The 20,756-nt window shown below is 36.4% G+C and overlaps 1 protein-coding gene across 2 annotated transcripts in view; it reads left to right on the forward strand.

Moving 5' to 3' along the window:
- The first annotated feature begins 76 nt into the window (after positions 1-76).
- Positions 77-20,756, forward strand: part of lyst (lysosomal trafficking regulator) — a 190,463-nt gene continuing 169,783 nt past the window's right edge. For both annotated transcript variants that reach the window (XM_056470332.1, XM_056470333.1), the window contains exons 1-2: positions 77-129; positions 586-811. In XM_056470332.1, coding sequence (XP_056326307.1) covers positions 731-811 — 81 coding nt within the window. In that variant the 5' untranslated portion in view covers positions 77-129; positions 586-730. The remainder of the gene's footprint in view (positions 130-585; positions 812-20,756) is intronic.

Consider the following 20,756-nt stretch of genomic DNA (forward strand, 5'->3'; position numbering starts at 1 on the left):
TGACAGGACGCGCGACCAATAGCTGTTTAGAATTCTGTTTGGTGGGCGTTATTTCCTGTACTGTTTGCATGTCATTTTTTTCTCATCTAAATTGCTTGTGTATATGTTAGAAGGAAGACCGGAGACAAGGTAGGTAAATTGCTATTGTATTTAACTGTACGCGTCTCGGAGGAGCATTTCAGATGAGCAGCATGGATGTGATGATTAAAAATGGCCGGCTGGCGTTTGTGTGGCTTCATATTTGACAGAAGTAAATCAATGAGTGTTAGCCTAAGCTGTGCTGTGGGATATTCTGCGCCTGCTGAAAGGATTCAGAACACACGCAAACAGAGTCCGTGTCTGCACATTTCGACAGTTATTTATGATTAATGTGTTTATGTCGGTTTAATTAAAGCCAATGCGAGCTTTAACTTGAGTAAACCTGCCTAATATTACACTGCTGCAACGTTAACTTGACAGCAACTGTCAGTAACGCTACTGGATTTATCAACCGACATTTTTAACTGTAATTTGTGCATACACTGTTAAATATGGAGCTCAGTTCCCGCCATACGCATATTTAAAAGTTGTGTTTCACATTTGCAGGCGGTAACGGATTTAACGGACTTTGCGTCTGTTATGGACACCGATTAAAGTGATGTGGCACGGTCGCAGCTCCGGTTTAACCGCTGGATTTGAGGGTTTCTTCGGCTGCTGTGGATGAACCGGAGCCGGTGGCGGTCAGCTGGACATGGCCAGCTCACACCTGGCTGATCTGTCCCAGGCCTGGGAGAACTACATGGACTGCCGTACGCAGGGCGCAGATCTGCAGGTGAGCGGTGTAAATCTTTATTATAATCATAAACTGTAAGTGGGCTTGTTTAAGCTTTAATTTAAGGTTAATTGCATTAAAGACGAGCTCTAAAACGTTTAAAGGATTTGAATAGATGTCTATAGTTGTGACCAGCTCTTAATTTATATATATATATATATATATATATATATATATATATATATATATATATATATATATATATATACATACTCACACACACACACACACACACACATACTAGGTTGTTCTGAGGAGGCATAGTTCATCCAAAAATGAAAATGTACTCACTGTTTACTCTTTCTCAAGTTGTAAACCATTGCGTTTCTGTATTCTGTTGAACCCGAAAGCAAGATGAACTGGAAACCTGTAACTTCAGACTTTCATAAGCGGGTTTTAGATGCTTAAAACAATTTTTTAAGGTCAATTAAGTGTTTTTTTGCTTTGCTACAGTTCAATAAATTAGTTTAGTTCAGTTCAGTGTGGTTTAGTTTTCACTGCTGAAAGTCCAAACACTGAAGAGCAAATCCATCCATGCGCAGCTCCACAAGTCCCAAACCAACCAAGCAAGCCAGTGGCGAGGAACAAACTTCACTAATTGACGAAAGTGAAGGAGAAAAAATACCTTGAGGAAAACCAGGCTCACTTGGGCACGACCATTTCTCTTCTAGCCAAACTTTTTGAATTACCATGTAAATCTTTGTTTTTAATCATAAACCAAACTCGGTGGGTTTGTTTAAGCTTTAATTGAAGTTTAATTAGATTAAAAACAAGCTCTTAAATTCGTAAATAATTTGAATTGAGATCTAAAGTTGTGGCCAGCTCTTGATTTATATATTTACTAGGTAGTTCTTAAGTTTAAAGGGACAGTTCATCCAAAAAATGAAAAAATACTCATTATTTACTCTCTCTTAAGGGGTAAACAAGTGAGTATCTGTCTTCTGTTGAACTCTAAAACAAGATAAACTGGAAACATTGACTTCCATAGAAAGAAAAAAACAAATACTTTGGAATTGAACGGTTACAGGTTTCCAACATTTTTCAAAATATCTTCTTTTGTGTAAAGGTTAAGTAAATGATGACAGAACTGGGTGTCTCTTTAATAGACATGTTCATTTACTAGTTGTTGTTTACCAGGGTGTTCTGGTTTTACTAGGCAGACAGATTTACTAGCTTTTACTAGATTTAGGGTGTTATAAATTACTATGTAATAGTTCAGATTTACTACTGATTTACTATACAGACAGGCTTAATGGTTACTAGACATATTAAAAGGGGTGGTTTTTAGTTACTAGACACTCGCAGACAGATTTACTACTTCTATGTATGTAGATTGGTGGCTCTGTGGTTAGCACTGTGGCCTCACAGCAAGAAGGTCACTGGTTCGAGTCCCGTCTGGGTTGGCAATTCTGTGTGGAGTTTGCATGTTCTCCCAGTGTTGGCGTGGGTTTCCTCCGGGTGCTCCGGTTTCCCCTAAAGTCCAAACACATACGCTATAGGGGAATTGGAGAAACTAAATTGGCCGTATGAGTGTGTGTGAGTGTGTATGGGTGTTTTTCAGTACTGGGTTGCAGCTGGAAGGGCATCTGCTGTGTAAAACATGTGCTTGATAAGTTCATTCTGCTGTGGCAACCTCTGATAAATAAAGGCACAAAGCCAAAGGAAAATGACTGAATGTATGTAGATTTATGAGCGTATTATGGTTTACTTGACATAATTACTAGCTCTTCGTCCTGTAGATTTTCTTGGGTGATATGGGTTACTTGACAGATTTACTAGTTCTGAGCTCACCATGGTGTTATTTGGCACTGGATATTTAGTAGTTCTGATTTACTTGGCTGTTCTAGTTTGCAAAACAGTCTTCTTGTTCACTAGACATATTTACTAGGTTGGTTTATATTTAGTTGACAGATACATTTACTAGCTGTAGATATTTAAATTTATTAGGGTGTTATCAGTTACTAGAAATGTAAACCAGAACACATGAACTAATTCTAGATCTGTAGATTTACTAGGGTGTTTATTGGTTGCTACACATATTTACTAGCTCTCGATCTGTACACATACGTTGCTTGTTTGGAGTTTCTTCAACACATTCACACCATTTACTAGGCTGGTCTGGGATACTAAACAGTCTTGGTTACTACACATGTTTAATAGTACTGATAGTTTTTAGTTGCTGGACTGAATAAGTGTGTTCATGATGCATCACTAGTCAGCCATTTTAGAGAGCAAAATGTAAACAATGCCACGGAACTGAACAAAACCTGAATATTTTGCTGATTATTGCTGTTAAAAATGGTAAGTTACTATCTTATTAAATCAAATGTGTCAAAATATTGCAAATATTGACCCTATCTATATGATTTAGCAACTTCCACAGATTTTATTCCATGTCTGAACAGCACAAATAGGCAAAACAGCAAATTCAGTAGTACATTATCATGCAATTCATAATGCTGTCTTTTTGTCGTATCTCCTTTATGGCTTTGCATAATTGACCAAATATTGTTATGTAAGTGCAAACCCTCTATTTATTACTATATCTTGATCTTTAGACTTATTATGGTCTGTGTGTTACTAGGCATTTACTAGTTCCTATTTACAAGGTTTCAGGGTTTCTAGACCGTTTGTCTTGCTCTGATTGACTATATCGGGATCTGTAGCTGGCAAAATGTTGTGTAATAATAGAAACAGACAAATTGGCTAGTCCTGACTGAGTAACCTGTAGATTGACTGTATTTTGGATTACTAATCGGTAGGCCCACATGGAATCTGCGCACACAGAATTTCCGCACAATTCAGCAGATTTTTAGCTTTTTAAATTTTTTTTTTTTAGCTTTTTAATGCTGTTTTTTTACTTGAGTAAATGTGTGTAAATCTATATTTATTCAGTTTTTTAACTAATTACAATACTATTTTTGACTAATATGAAAATGTTTATCTGATTTATGTACGATGCAGTTTGTACAGTAATATTCTCTGTCCTTTAGTAGATATATTATATGAGAGACTTGCTTTGTTTACCAAATAAAGTGAATCTAATTGGATTTGCATTTTAAACATTAAAGTTTACATTAAAGACACATATTAAGGTTTTAGTTATGATACTCCCAAAATAATTCCGCAGAAATCCGCAGATTTTTACCAAAATTCTCCACAGAAATCGCAAAAAACGTCCGCAGATTCCATCTGGCCCTACTAATCAGAAATATTCAATGGAATTTATTTATTTGCTGAGTTCCAGAGCTACAGTACTATGTGAGATTGTATAACTATGGTACATTGGTGTGATTACTATAGATACAATGACTGAAAATAAATCTTTAGTATACCCATGGTAGTTGTCCAAAACCATGGTAAATAGTGTGTAATGTATTTATTGGTGCAGTCATGTATAATTTAATCTTATATTATCACACATCACACAATCTGTAGAGAGCAACTGTTATGGATCATGTTTACTGCTAATATGATTTTCACTGTAGTTTGTTATTGTGTGATGCTAAGTTAACTGTGAATTAATATGTCATTTTTTTATCAGAAGACATGCAAGCAAAGTGTCATAAAGTGATCAGACGTGACAAAGATCACAGATTTTTAGGTTGAGATGATTCTCTGACTGATTTTCTGATTCATTTTGATGTGTAGTTTGATGGATGTTCATGAGCTTCGGTTTAGTCTGATTGTTTGTTCCCGGAAGGTTAAACACATCCAGACTGACCTGGCAAAGGCTTTCTGTGTGTTTGGGTGGAGCTAATTAAGTGGTTAAAGAGCCTGTCGGCCTAATGAACTCCACTAGATGTTTTAGTTTGATGCTGTTTACTTACAGACTTTCTCTTTTTTAAATTTGAACATTAGATATTCAAACATCATCTTTTAGTTTTTATTTATCATCAAATTAAATGTGTATTAATTAGGGATGCTGCAATACTCTGTATAATCTTGAACCACTCGCTACGATCTTCACAGTTCAATATGCATATGGATATTGCAGTTTTTCGGTGTTGCAATAAAATGTAAATATTGTGTTTTGCTTTTCCACCATTCCTTGAATTACTCACTAAACTGGATCTGTGCATGTTGAAATGTCCAAGTGCTGAAACGAGGCTCCCTGTGAGTAAATATCTGATCAGTGAGCACTAAAGTTGGAGATGCTTTTACATGAGAATGAAAGAAGTCTGTATTGTTGCAGCCCTAGTATCAATGCAGAGCTGAGCTGGGCTGTTCTTTGCCTGCTCAATATACATTTTTGGTATTAAAATACACACTTGCAGTTGTTGCACAAATGTAATAATGCTTTTAAATATGAGGAGCATTAAATGGTCCAAACCACACAAAAGCCACTTCAGATGCCATCTTCTGAAGTAAATGTGGCATTAAAGTCATTGCAGATAGTCACTCTGGAGCACAAAACCAGGCGTTTGTTGCATGGGTATATTTTTGGAAATAGCCAACACTATGTGTCAGAAATATACTTTTTATTTTCATGTCAAAAATCATTTGAAGATTAAAGTGAAGGAAATAAATGTTCTATTAAGACATTTTGTAAATGTTCTTCTGTATGAAAACTTGACTTTTAATTTGTAATATGCATTGCGAAGAACTTTAAAGGGGGTGGCATGGCAATGCAGTGGGTAGCGATGTTGCTTCACAGCAAGAAGGTCGCTGGTTTGAGTCCCAGCTGGGTCAGTTGGCTTTTCTGTGTGGAGTTTGCATGTTCTCCTCGTGTTGGTGTGGGTTTCCTCTGGGTGCTCCGGTTTCCCCCACAGTCCAAACACATGCGCTATAGGGGAATTGGGTAAGCTAAATTGTCCGTAGTGAACATGTGTTTGTCCTGGTCCTCCAGTTTGGGGGGTTGAGTGTTGAGCTAACAACTCGCCTCGTAAAAATTTGATGTTACGAAACACTAATATGGTGGAGCTAAATATCAACTTCGATATAAACGGCTCTGGGAGTAAGTAAGTTATAGGGCTGGGTGTTTTGGCCTAAAATCAAAATCTCGATTAATTGAACATTTAAACTCGATTATGATTAATGATTAGAAATCCCAAGAGTTCAGTCAAAGCAGGGTGAATCGGCTTTCAGCTATTACGCCCCTCGCTGCTGGAATCAGCTTCCAGAAATGATCAGATGTGCTCCAACATTAGGCACATTCAAATCAAGACTGAAAACACATCTGTTTAGCTGTGCCTTTACTGTATGAGCACTGTGCTACGTCCAACAGATCAAACTACTATGTTTTTCTCTTATTTTTAATTCTTTTATAACACATTTTATCTGATTTTATTTTTATTTATTTTATTTTATTTTTATTTTTACCATTTTTATTATTTGTTTTTATTTCTCTAATACTTGTTTCTTTTATTCCTGTTTATGTAAAGCACTTTAAATAGCCACTGTGTATGAAATGTGCTATAGAAATAAACTTGCCTTGCCTAATGAACGATTATTTTATATATTTATTTAATTTTTTTGCACTTATAGCTCACTGACAAGTTTTATATGCTGTCTAAAGGCATCTCTGGTGCAGCTTCCAATCATCATCAATGTAGTGCAAAGTAATGGGTCCATCGTCCTACAGTACTTGACCAGAGATCAGATGTGGCTTCAAAGTGGCTGCCAAAGTAGAAATTGGCCACAGTCTTTAACAGAGCAGGATCACGTGGCCCGAAGGTCAAGTAATAAAAAAAAATCATCCAGGAAAAATTAGAGCGATTATGGGTTCTGAATGTCGATTCCGATTACTTATCGATCAAACACCCAACCCTAGTAAGTAAGAACTTTAAAGATGATTTTTCTCAAGGATTTATTATTATTATTAATATTATTTTGAATTCTCAAATGGATAGCACGATGGTCTCACAACAAGAAGGACGCTGGTCCAAGCCTCGGCTGGGTCAGTTGTTATTTCTGTGTGGAGTTTGCATGTTCTCCCTGTGTTGGCGTGGGTTTCCTCCGGGTGCTCCGGTTTCCCCCACAGTCCAAACACATGCGCTATAGGGGAATTGGATTAGCTGAATTTTCTAAAGTGTATGTGTGTGAATGAGTGTGTATGGATGTTTCCCAGATGGGTTGCAGCTGGAAGGGCATGTGCTGCATAAAACATGCTGGATAAGTTGGCGGTTCATTCCGCTGTGGCGACCCCTGATTAATAAAGGGACTAAACCGAAAAGAAAATGAATGAATGAATCCTCAAATTCCAGATGTGCAAATAGGATCTGAAGGAAATGTTGTCCCATACTAACAAACCACACATCAACAGAAAGCTTCTTTAGTTCAGATGATGTATAAATCTCGATTTGAGAAATGGCTGGTTTTGTGGTGCGGGGTCATGTTTGTTGGTGACCAGACAGTCCCACTCAACACTTTATCTCTCGAGCACTGTAAAGGGTCTCTCAGGCTTTATCATGATATTTATGTAAGCATGTGGGTGGGTGTGATTCTGTTCACATGTGTATGTGTGTGTTCACTCTTTCAGTTTCCTGCAGTGTGGTTTGGTGATGATGACAGCTCCCCTCAGCATTTTAAGTTAACACCACCTTATGACTAGTAAACACTGTGTATCTGTCTGTGTTTTCCATCCAGTTCAGATGCAGTTTCCATCTATTTATTCAGTGTCTTTCGAATTATTTATTGCCACCAATCAGGTGCACTGTGCTCAACTTATTCCTGTTATTAAAATAGCACTCTGAGTCCTACCGAAGGATTATGTGCTGCTACACATACAGTAAAACACACAGATTATCTACTGTATCTGCAAATGTGTGAAGTATGTAATCAGATCAGTGTTTCCCAACCCTGTTCCTGGAGGCACACCAATATGCTGGACGTTTCCCTTAACTGACCCACTCATTTGAGGTTTTGGCGTCTCTTCTAATGCTCTGATGAGTTGATTCAGGTGTGTTTAATTAGAAAGAGGATGGAAATGTATACTCTTTATGTGCCTTTAGGAGCATGGTTGGGAAACACTGATCTAGCAGATAAATATCCCATAATGCAATTAATAATTGAGAGAAAATCATGAAAATCTGAAAGTAATAGAGGTGTGAACCCACACTGGTCTCACGGTTCGTTCGGTTATGATTACCATGCTATCGATTCGGTTCAATTCGATATCTTGGTGCATCGACATAAACGGTTTATATTTTCTTCACAGCAGCAATTCTTGTATTAAAATGTATAAATATATTTAGATACTATTTGTAATATAATTTTGTCATTTAATACAAACAGTCAGATATATAAACTGTACCTTTAAACTACACGAGCATTTATAGAAAATAATCTAAACAAATATAAATATCGCACTCGCTTTCTGATCCTTGTCTACCCAGTTCTCTTACACATCTTTGATTGGTCACAAGCCAACAAAAAGGGCTGTGATTGGCTCTTGCGCGCTGCGCTCTTTACAGATGAGTGACACTGATAGGCGGAAGCGGCGATCACAGTAGTGATGGGAAGTTCAGGTCATTTTACTGACTCGGACCTGTGAATCTTGTTAATTGAGATGAACGAATCTTTTTTTAGAGTCATTTCGTTCAATTTGCCAAAATATTATTAAAATGTTACAAGTTGCTTCCAAACTCATCTACAACTTGCCCAGACGTTGACCACACTACAAACAAGTCATAACTAGAATGCTTTAAGAAAGAGAAAATCCTCATTTATTGTTTACCTGGTGTTTTGTCTATGATTATCAGCTCACCTCTTTTGACAGGTCTTCAAATTTGAGTGGTTCATTTACGTCACACAGACCCATATAAGTTAGGCTTGTAAAGAGAGATGAATCAAATCCGAAGACTCGATAAATGAACGAATCAAATGTCTTTCACCCGATGAACGAACGACTTAAACCCGATAGAAAACTCGAAAAAGGAACTACTCTTTTGCTCCCCCTGCACAATTGTGCACGTGCGCAAATGAACGAATCACTCCGAAAGGACTCGTCGCTCTCGAGTCATACAAAAGATTCGTTTAAAATGAACGTCCCCTCGCTAGATCACAGCTGATTCATGATAGACATGGTGGAGAAAACTCTGCAGACACGCGCTCGTGTCTGTATCCAGAAGTATCGCTGTAAAACAGCCGAAAGGAGAGGAAAAGTCACGCCGGCAGGTCAAATGGGAAAAAGAGAGAGAGAAATTGAGTTTACTTTCATTCTCTCATTCGCAGTGAAATAGACTCTGCTGTAAGTGTCAGTGAAAGACTGATCCAGCAAACACACATGCAGTGAAATTGTGCACAGTTTCTGTGTTTTTAAGTAGTTAGAGTGTTGTAAATACTCACGCTCAGCCGCACGCCTCCCTCGCCATAGTCAGCTATAGCGCATATGAGATAAATGACGTCAGTACATAATAACTGGTTATGATTATTACTGAACCGATACCGAATTGTCCGCGTCTGCATCCCGGTGCACAGAAGAAATAATAAATTTTGACACCCCTAGAAAGTAATCACTAGTCACGACAATGTTTTGTGAATGTTATTATTGCGATTGATAGAATTATCACCTCTCTATAGCACTAGAAAGATTATTAAAACTTTATAATTGTAAAATTGCCAAAACTTTGGTCTTGTTTATGAGGTTTTGTCTCATTTATTTCTTAAAACAAGCACGAAAACCTGCCAGTGAGGGAAATTAAACTTGCTTGTAGATTTGTTTACCCCACTGACAGATTAGTTTGCAGAAACTGTGTCTGTGAGAAAGAACAGGCTTTTAGATTTGACTATTTAGGTTTGTGTTCTGTTGAATCATGTTGCAGCATAGATGCGGTTGGTTAAACTGAATGCTGCAGAAGAAGGTCAGCCGTTAACTGGATGTGTTAACATTAACCACCACCCACTTTTCCATTGCACTACTGACTGTCATTTCATTGGATTAGCCTTTCATCATGTCTGTGTCTGTGTGAGTGTGTGTGTGTGTGTTGAGATCAGTTAAGGTTTGTGTGAGATGTGATAAGGGGGATGTTCAACACTCACAGGATGCTCGCTGCTTTTTATGCCTTTGCACACCAAATGAACCACACGGGAGAAGCTTTTAGTTTTATTTTCTACAAGATGTTCTCTGAACACGATGACTGATTGCGGGTGAGTTCAAGTTTTATTCGTCTTGACTTGTAATGGTTCAAAGCTTTCATAGGAATGCCTGATGCAACAGATCCTGAGTTTGTCTCTGTGATTGAGAAGTCAGTAGTTTAATCAAGTCTGTCCATCATTTGTCACAATGATGTTGATCCACTCTTGCCGTTGAGCTTATACTGCGCTTGTGTGATTTATCTGCCCCTCGAGCACAATAATGCATCTGATTGGCTGACTTTCTGAAGTTAAACCCTGGATGGCCGCTCACAGGGTTCCCACACTCATGGTATTTTCTGGAATTTCATGGATTGTTAAAGTTTTTTAGATGTTAGTATCAGTATTGATTATTTTTAGGATATCTATAAGCTAGTGCGCACCAAAACAGTGACATTTAGTCATTTAGCAGACGCTTTTATCCAGTGATACAATTAACTTTTAGGAGAAATAAAATGAACATAAACATGTATCAACGATTTTATTTATATCACCTCATACTTCAGTTTCTAATCAAATCCTGACCAATCAAATGGCCTTAGCGCGGTGATTAAACAAAACGCCATTTGCTGGGGAGGAGCTACACTATGCCCCGCCCACTCTTCATTTTTCAGTTGAGATCATGTCAAACATTGAATGACAATGCACATTTCAAAGCACTTCAAGGTACATTAAAAGTCAGGGAACTTTACTTTGGTTTGCTTTGTTGTTTTATGTGTTTTTCCTGTCTTTATGGTTAGCCTATATTTCACTGCCATTTTATTCCTTTTTCCCTGTTGGTAAGCGACAATCAAATGCAGTTAGCTCTTAAAATACTGTCAGTGGCTGTACAGTTTATTTCTGTTCAGTGTTCAGCCAGTTCATCCTAAATTATGTGCTAAAATTCTGGATGTTTGCAGCCTAAAATGACTGTATTTCTTGTTTTGTTATTAAAATCAATACAAATTACAATTTTTTTTCCTTCAAAAGCAAGACCTCATAATGTTTGCAGTTTCTAAAATGATGTGAGGTTAAAACTGTGATTACAGTGTTTGAATGACCTGAAGGTCTTATTTGGCGGTGCCTTTTATATTTGACCAATTTGATCAGATCAAGCTTTCAAAACATGTATTATGCTATAGTTTTGTCTATACTCTTCTGCTGGGTTTTGCAGTTTTTATAATTTATTCTATTGCACACTTTGGTAGCAAAATTAGTATTAGGACACAGAACAGTTTGGATCAGATTGGATTTAATAGATATAGATATTAAAAGAATAATCTGATATTCTGACCATTAGTGTTAAACTATTTATCTCCAAATTAACATCTTCACATTGATAGTTCAGTATATGAAATATACTTATCGAAGACAGTATGATAGGTTACATTTATTTTATGCATTGGTTATTTATATAAATGTGACCAACCAGATGTGGACCTTACTATCTACATCCCAGTAGTTGCTGTTCTGCAATTGGCAGGTGAAACCAGAGCTGAAAATAAACCCTAATGGTGGGAAAATGATAATAGCCAATAAGAGTCATTTTGCACCTTGACAGTTTTTTAGTCAGAATTAGAATTAGATCTGAAGACCATCTTTTACCTTCTTAATTTAATATCATAACATAAATCTTAGATTTTTTTTAAACATGTGCCATGTATACTGTATACTGTATGTCTTAAGGAATATCATTGTTTCAATACTCAACAATATGACATTTTTCCAGTATCATGCAACCCTATTGACAACCAATACTTCCCATCTAACACGTGGGTACTGTCATTTTTTACATTTATTATTTTTTTTTTAGAAGTTCTCATGTCCTGTGGTTTGACGTGCAGTGAGACATCTCAGTTCATTAGAGATAATAAGAAACATGAGCTCTTAATTTTTACATCAGATCAATCTAATCAGCTCTTTCTCCAAACAAGACCATTCAAATACTTGAACACAGACTCTGAAGGGATCTAAATATGCTACATATATCACTTTATTACTTTATTTTACAAATAAGAAGAAGAGGAAACGAGAACAGAAGTGAGAAACCAAACCAACAAAAAAAAAAGTCTACATACATTTTTTTAAACTTAGGTGAACCCTATACAGTATGTCCAATAGATTTTTAAATCCAGTGTGTTCAAACCTGGTTTGTGTTTTTGGTGTAAATGTGGCTCTTCTCAGGATGTTTAAACTAGAGCTTCACAATATATTGCAAAATGATTGTTATTGCGCTAATACTATGTGCAATATGCGCATTGCATACATCTGTGATGAATTACATTTATTTTATGCATTGCTTGTTTATCTAAATTTGACTGATCAGATAGATTCTTACTCGCTTTAACCCACCTCCCCAGTAGTTGCTGTTTTGCTATTGAGCTGTAGCAGCCCAAAGATGAACCCAGAGCTGAAAATAAACACTAATGGCAGGAAAATGGCGTGGGTTTTCACTCATTCATAGTGTCTTAAATACTAAATATTTGCACCTCGACACAGTTTTTTTAAGTCTGAATCAGAATTAATAAGATTTGAAGAACATCTTTGAATATTTTCCACTTTAAAAGGAGTTTTTCTACTAACCATCAGCTGAAATTTATATTTTAGAAACTGCTTTTATTTCCTGTAGCTGAACAACAGAAAACTGACAATGATCCGCTCAGGTACACCTTATGTGCTTTATTCAGTGTTAAATGCTACAATGTGAGTCTGAATGCCATCTTACCAGTTGCCATCTTGACAGTTATTGCCATACTACTGAAAGCAGCAGCAGAGAGTTCACCTCAGGTCTGGAAAATTATATAAACCGACTGAAATTGAAAACTGTATAATATTAAACATACATTTAATCATTTTAAAGAGGTTTAATATGTATTAATTAGATTATAAACCTACCATTTGGCTGGAGTGCAGTGAGTGCACTATTCTGTGCATCTGAATGGCTGTATTTAAGTTTCTGTCATGTTTCGTCTGGTGCAAACAGCCAAATTGCTTATCACTGTGAATCTCGTCATGTAGTGTGTTGTAAGGACATGCGTTTACAGTATAACCTGCTCACCTATTGTTTACGTTAGTAATATTTATATTATTTGCTAATTAATAATCATCACATGTGGAACTCTGAATCTGCGTCTCATTTGAGGGCTTTCACTGTCCACCGGAGGTCACATTTTGGTCATGTACGCATGCTTTGAGAGCCTTCCTGACTGAATGAATCAAATACGCTGTTTTACACCAAGTCAAACTGGCATCAAGCAGATTAAAAAAACCAAAACAAAGACGGCCGTTCTGGCACATAACTTTTCACTTAGCATATTTCTGAAATATCTGCAAACATATTATGGTGTTTTTATTCTTTAGAAGAGTCAAAAACGCACATACAGCACCTTTAGGAAATGTCTTTATCAAAATACTCAACAAAAACATTGCATATTTTGTCCAGTTTCGTGCAGCTTATCTCAACATCTGCTGCACCAAATCTGCTAGCTGATTGTTAAACGGCTTCATAAATCTCCCACAGGCATTGCTAAATCAGATTTCAGCAGTTGTTTGGTTCAACATGTTGTGTTTCTGCATTTGTGAACTGCAGTGTGAGCTTCGCATCTCTCCTCTTCTCTCCGTCCACGCCCCACTTACCACCAGATTGCACATTTTGCTTAGTGGACTAGTTAATTGACTCAGTGCTTTGAATAATTCATCTCTCTCTCCCTCTCTCTCTGGTGAGTCACGTTTCTACCGCTGTCTGACTGCCTGTGATGTGATGTGATAGATGCACTTTTCAACTACAGCCTGCATTGTGACCCATTTAAACCAGTCTGCTAGTTGTCTACAAAAATTCTTGCTTCAATGGTGGCTCCATGCTTACCGTACTCTCTTCAAACCACTGTATTTATAATGAAGAAATCAATAAATTATTCACATGCTCTTCTTACCAAAGGAAAATGCTGTTTACTGAAAGATGATTTTTGGCAGACTGAATATGGTTAAAAAAATAAATGAATATAAAATTAGAAGATTTATTAATAAGAGTCTGTGTAAGTTAGGGATGCAACGATTATAGATTTCGGTTGCACGATTATAGTCTGAGGAATAATCACAGTTTCACAGTTATCACTAGTCTCATGGTTCGGATCACACTACCGTTTTTAAGTCGCGGATTGGACCATTTTTCAGATCCGCAAAAAAAAGGGAGGAGACACATGTCATTTGCTTTCCATTTATACAAAAATATTTCTGCAAAAAGCCATTGGCTTTAACAAACAGAACTTAGAACCTGCAATTTTAATAAAAAAAAATCAAGAAAGAACCAGCTGAGAAACGAAAAAATATTCAGTATGAAAAATGATCTCTGCTACTGTTGCTGATAATGCTAAATATAGAAATCTTCCATCTTGTATATCAGATCACATTTATTTTTAATCAATGATTTAACAATTCACACATAAAACTTCATGTTTCATTACAGGTGGATACTTTTTGAAAACCTATTCAGTGACATAATTTTGATGGTTGTTTGTCGCCACCCATTGGTTACACAATGTAATTGCCACAACATTCACCAGCATCAAGTTCCATTAAATGATGATTTTAACCTTTACCATAAACATCAGTGTTTATATCTGAACTATAAACTGTTCTCCCACTACTGCTGTGTTATTTAACTGTTTGAAACTCACTGAAAGGTGTAAAAACTGAATCTCTCTCAATCAAATGCAGAATTATTATTATGCAAATTATTATCATTTATCACTAATGTTGTGTGGCTTGAATTGAGATCAGGATCTTTTAATGTTTAATCGTGCAACTTTACACTGAATGCATTAATGTAGGCTAAACACAGTGACAGAAAACACCTTTAATTAATAACCTAAGAAAGGATTTAGGTCCCATCACAACTTCTTCCGTCATCATTATATTTTACAGGGAAGCCAAAATGCTTTCATACGTGTGATTTGAATGACGCGGGAGGGGATCTCTCTGCAATTGTTATAAATGTTGGATCAACAGTACGAATGGAAAAAAAAAAAGTTAATTATCCACTGGTCACGTGCTTTTCGAACTGTGGGATGTGATCCGATCCGTGATCTGTTACACTCCTAGTTATCACAATTACTATGCATTCGGTAATTTCCAAGCACTACTAGTTTAGAAAATCACATGAAAACTCCATATATTTTAAAGTGTTATTTATTGCTGCTCATTAACCAAATAATACAGCACAAAATAATAATTAAAAATAAACAATAGCTTATTTCTTTTTGCACTTCAAAGTAAGTAAAAAAAGGTTTTTGACATTTAAACAGAAGTAATAATTTTACACTAAAAAAATAAATGACAGAGCAATTAACAAACAAATAAAAATAAGAAGAAATAAATAATAGTATTTGTCTAATGTAAATTTAAGCTACATGTTAGCTAGATATTTTCCTTTTAAAGAGAACAAATATAGTTAAAGGCCGCTGAACCTGTCTGAAAGGCACTTTTGACTATTTTACAAATTGTTTGGTATTTTTCCTTTTTTTTTTTCTATTTGGAGAAGAAATGTGTATATTCCATGCAAAGTAAGAGGCTTGATCGGTCAGCTCTTGTCACGTGACTCACGGTGTGCTCGCAGCATTCTTTCAACAAGGTGCGCCTGGAAATCGTGAGGATGTTGCGACTCTCATGACAAGAACTGACCGATTAGTAGGGGTGTAACGATTTATCGTGGTACGATTTATTGCGATGCAAAAATGTCACAATATGCATCGTGGCGTTATGACGATTTTATTACGATATGACGTCCGTTTTCTCTTATTAGTGAGCTGCTGTCACATGTGAGTTCAGATTGCTTGAACTAGCAGCAGTAACGTTGCCAGGTCAAGATGAGTGGAGTTGAAATACAGGATGGCAAAGTCAGACGTCTGGCAACATTTCGGTTTTGTTTCAGACATTGCTTTAGACTCGTCCGCTTTTTGACACGCATACTGGGTCAATCACAACCGAAGTCTTCACATTGTTTTACATACTTTGCTCAGCGACATGCATACCTCCTAATGCTGTTGAAAGAGTCACATACTGTATTTACAAGGTACAATTCACCCAAAAATGTCATTTCTGTCTTCATGTAATTATGTATTCACAGCCGCAAAATCACACATGACGTGCGCTCACTGCGCTGCTGACCGTAAGCTGTTACTACAGAGAGGGCGGGCGCGCGCCCTACTTAATGATAGACGCGCACGCGTCTGCTTTAGTGAACAGAACCTCCATAGGCTGTGAATAACAGGTAATAAAGTTGTAAATAACATTCAGTTTGTGGCACAGAGTGACCGTTAGAGAGCCGCACGTGAAGTATGAACAGCACTTAGCAGTGAAAATGAAACCGAAAGCGTGCACATCATTTAATGATCATATCGCATTTTAGAGTTATGATTACGACAAGCATTTCATGTTTTTTTCCAAAGCGAACACAGAGTGTTGTGCATGAGAATAAATGTTTAACAGTGTCAGTATAACTATTCTAGCCTATATAATGTTGAATATAATGCAATAGGGAGTCTGATAATGACAAATGTCTGATTTTACTAGTGAATTAATGGTCTAATAATATTGTTAATGACAGATTGCAAGCATATCTCTCAAACATAATAATACAACTTCAGAATTAATAAAGAACAACAAAAAGAAACAAAAGAAATACACTGAAAATTATTTACTTGGTAATTTTTTAAATAAATCTTTTATTTGCATTACAGTTTTAATTTTTATTCCAAATATCGTGATACATATCTAATCGTGAACAATATATCTTGATACACATTGTATCGTGAGCTGAGTGTATCGTTACACCCCTACCGATTAGTCTCCAGGATATATGAACGGCCCTAAGTAAATAGCCTCAGCCATTGTTAAAATCAGCCTTCAATCCAGTGTGCGTGTGTATTTATATAAAAAAAAAAATCTGAATTTTAACGTAGCGCCCAGTTGGCGGAACTTTGTTTAGTTGCAATAGTTTTGTTCCATATTCGATTCAAATATGTGTCTATTCAAACCAGTTGAAATGTTGAATGAATCGCGATACATGTTTTGAACAGAGGAGGCGCTGTACAGGTGCAAACTTGCTTTACATAAGCGATGAGCAACAGTTAGAGCGCCAGAATAAAATGACAGCAGTGAAGAACAACGAATATGATGCGCATAAACCATCAGCACAGTGAAAAAATACTGTCACAGACGTCTGTATGCAAAAAAAACTATCAACAAGCCAAATCCATGCTGACCAGATGATTTGCAGCTCCGCTCACTCTGAGTGCTACGGAGATCACACAGTGCATCAGTGTTTTCATAGCGAAAGTGTGAAGATGTTTTCTGACTGAAAGAGAAAGTTGTTACGTTACAGAAGTAGGCATTAGATTATTTTTACCCTCTCCTTTTCAAATTAGTTTATGCAGATTTTAATCGTTTGCTTATTATTATTGAATATTTAAAACTGTTCAAGATTATCTCTTCTTAAGTGTATCACACTGATACTTATACTAATGAATTATACAAGTAATATTAAATATTCATCTTCATAATCATGTTCAACTCCTGTTTCTGTTCTATCATATAATTAATCATTTTATAATCAGTATTTGATGCCAGTGGAGCAGAGGGTCTGTTGACCACCTCTGTACACATTGCTCTCTGCTTTAGGAAAGGCTTTCCTCTCCACACCAGCCATCTCAGTCCACAGTGAAGGAGTTTTTCATCAGCAGGGGACTTTGTAAATGTGCAAAGACCTCAGCTTATGCCAGAAAACAGAGATATGCTGATATTTCTTTTTAAAAATGTGAAACCCAGCACTTCTTTAGTTTGTTTTATTTATTTTATTTCATTTTATTTTTAGAATTTGTTATTAAAATAGCAATTAAGTTATGGCAGAAAATATATTATTTTGCAAAAAACTGTGCAGCATTTAAGAAAAAAATGAAAGGGCTCTTCACCTTAAACTTGTTTCAAATAATTTTGTTAAATAATTATGATAAAAATTGTGACCGAATAGTGTGATTAGTGTTGTGAATCATATCAAATCGTGAGTCAAGGGAAGCGTTACATCACTAATTAACCGTGATGAATTAATAGTGAAGCCGGTTAATTGCTGCATCCCTATTGTAAGTGAATCCATATCGTCTGTATTCACCTTACTCTCCGCGTACGAGAGGGCACAGCCATTTGAATCATTTTGGCTCGAGACTTCCGGTCTCATTCACTTCCATTCATTTTAGACGTTAAAAACAGCTCGTTTTGCTGCTTGGTGTTGCAAACTGATATTAACTTATTATATTATTCTACTTGGTCTGTATAGTCAAGCAAACACTTGTTTATAGAGTAGTTTGACCGTTTTCTGCCGTTTATTATTCCTAGACATTTCTCCCATAGGCAACTGAATCGGAAGTTTTAAAACAATCTCAAAAATGAGCGCACTTCTACATTAAAGAATAAGGTCAATAGCTTTAGCAGTCTTTGATTACTTAATTAGACTCCACTCTGTAAATGAATCCTCACATAATTAGCATGTTTCAGACACAAATTAATAATTACTTTAAAAAAAGTAAATGCCTTTGTATCTTGGAACTGTTAAATTGGCTTAATTTTCATAATTATGCACAGTTCATTTACTTCATTTTAAAGAAACGGGTTTACTCACTATTTTAAGTTAAGTCAACTAATCACCTTTTACATCAAATACAATGAATGTCTAATGTCATATTGCTACACTGTGATGCAACCTGTGGTCGGAAGCACTAGTTGTTTTATTTTTTGATTTAGTATTTTTTTTTTAAACCACAACTGCATACCACGCAGCCCTGATATATATCGCCCTACCACCCTTCACAGACATGTAAACCTACATGCACATGTATGTCTGGCAGAGTTATTCTCACTTCTGCAGTTTACCTTCCTGACTCCTGGAGAAATGGGGAACTTACAACTCTCCTCATGATGCTCATCATAAAAGCAAAGACCAAATTAGATCACTTACAATTACAACCGGAAAAAACAATACACAAGGTCATCCTCTGTAAGAACAGGGTCATGCGGTAGACTTGCTCTATATAGCGGTCACCATCACGGGGCATAAATAAAAGTGGATTTACAGATTTATAAAGCATGAGAATAGGCACACAACATTAGCAATTGCACGAAAATAGTAAATGCAATATACGTACTGTATCGCAGACATGTGATAAATTATATTTAATTATGCATTGCATTATGCAATCAGCCTGACTATCTTTAGGCCCGCTTCCCAAGTAGTTGCTGTTCTGCTATTGTCTGGAGCCCAAACATGAACCCAGAGCTGAAAATAAACACTAATGGCGGGAAAATGACAACAGCCAATCAGTCAGAATATATTATGAGTTTTTCATTCATTCATTCATAGTGTTTTAAAGGCTAAGGACCCTATCGTTCACCCGGCGCAATAAAGGAGCAAGATGTGTTTGCCCCGATTTGTAACTATTTTCAGACCAGCACAACATTATTTGCGCCACTTTTTTCAGTTTATTCGTGACAATCTGCATTACAATAATGTTATTATCAGTAGTAATACTAATACTTTTTGACCTCACTTCGTTATTATTGTTCATTTATTTGTTTGCTGGAAATTAGAACTGAATTTAGAAATAGTTTTAAAACAAATCTTTGCACTTGACAAAGGAAATTAAATATATGGGCTAATGGATGTCTTCAGTGCAGTGAGTTTCCACTATTTCCTTACTCCACCAAAGTAAAGGAGTAAAGTAAAGAGAAAGTAAAGAGGCTGAATGGAGGAGGCTCGTTTTTTATCCTCGCACTGCAGATGCTCTGTTTAACTGTTTTCTCACTAGTAAAGCGGTCAGTTTTTACACTTACAAAAGTCCGTCATGTAAATAACAAATGCAACATGGCATGACACAAGTGACTCTTAAAGGGCACCTAGGTTACCCCTTTTTCAGATTTAATATAAGTGTTTTGCATCTCCAGAATGTGTCTGTAAACTTTCAGCTCAAAACACCCATCAGATTTTTCATTATACCTTTTGCAAGATTCTATTTTATACATTTTTTCACTAAGGGGCTGTTTTGTCATACTGCGCCTTTAAGGCTAGTCCTCCCAGCCCACTGTTTCTATGTGCCTTTCTGCGTGCCTTAATCTCCACCCTCGGCTGCGTCAGACAACAGACAGACTTAAAGGAAGCAGATCTCACGTAGCGTTTGTGTCCAAACAGTTTGAAAAGTAGATTTTTCACCATAGGTGCCCTTTAAAGGGAATGGGAGATGAGACTCTGATTGGTTTAATGCACGTTATGCTCAAAACACACCCAGAACTCATTAAGAGAATAAGCTCAACCCTGTTAGACCATGCACCCGGGTGCAGAGCATAATTTTCCCTCCATAAAATAGCAAAAGTGGATTCGGACATGCCCTTAATGCTTTTGCACCATGCGCTTTAAACTTTGAGCCCTAAATGAAAAAATAGAGTCTAAAATGTTTGCACCTTGACACTATTTTTAAGTCTGGATTAGATTAATTAGATCTAAAGAATATCTTTTAACCTTTTATTTTAATGTAATTTAATAAATCAATGATTTAAAAACGGCTAATAAAAATAGCATTTTTCTAAGGAAAATTATGTCAAGAAATATCTTTATCTACATGTTTTTACAGTATCGTGCAGTCCTACTTGAGAAGTAGATTCATCTCAGACAGACAAATTAGACAACTGTTGATACATCTCAGTTAGCTTAGTGCAAATTAAAGTTACATGCAAAAATATGGCTTAAAATGAGTGTTTTACATGCAGCGTTAGCTTAGAATATGTTTTTAATGAGGCTGTTCGATCTATACAGTCTTGGGTTTTTGTACGAAATGCTACAAGTGTAAAC

Source organism: Danio aesculapii, chromosome 13 (genome assembly GCF_903798145.1).
Source record: "Danio aesculapii chromosome 13, fDanAes4.1, whole genome shotgun sequence".
NCBI lineage: Eukaryota > Metazoa > Chordata > Actinopteri > Cypriniformes > Danionidae > Danio > Danio aesculapii.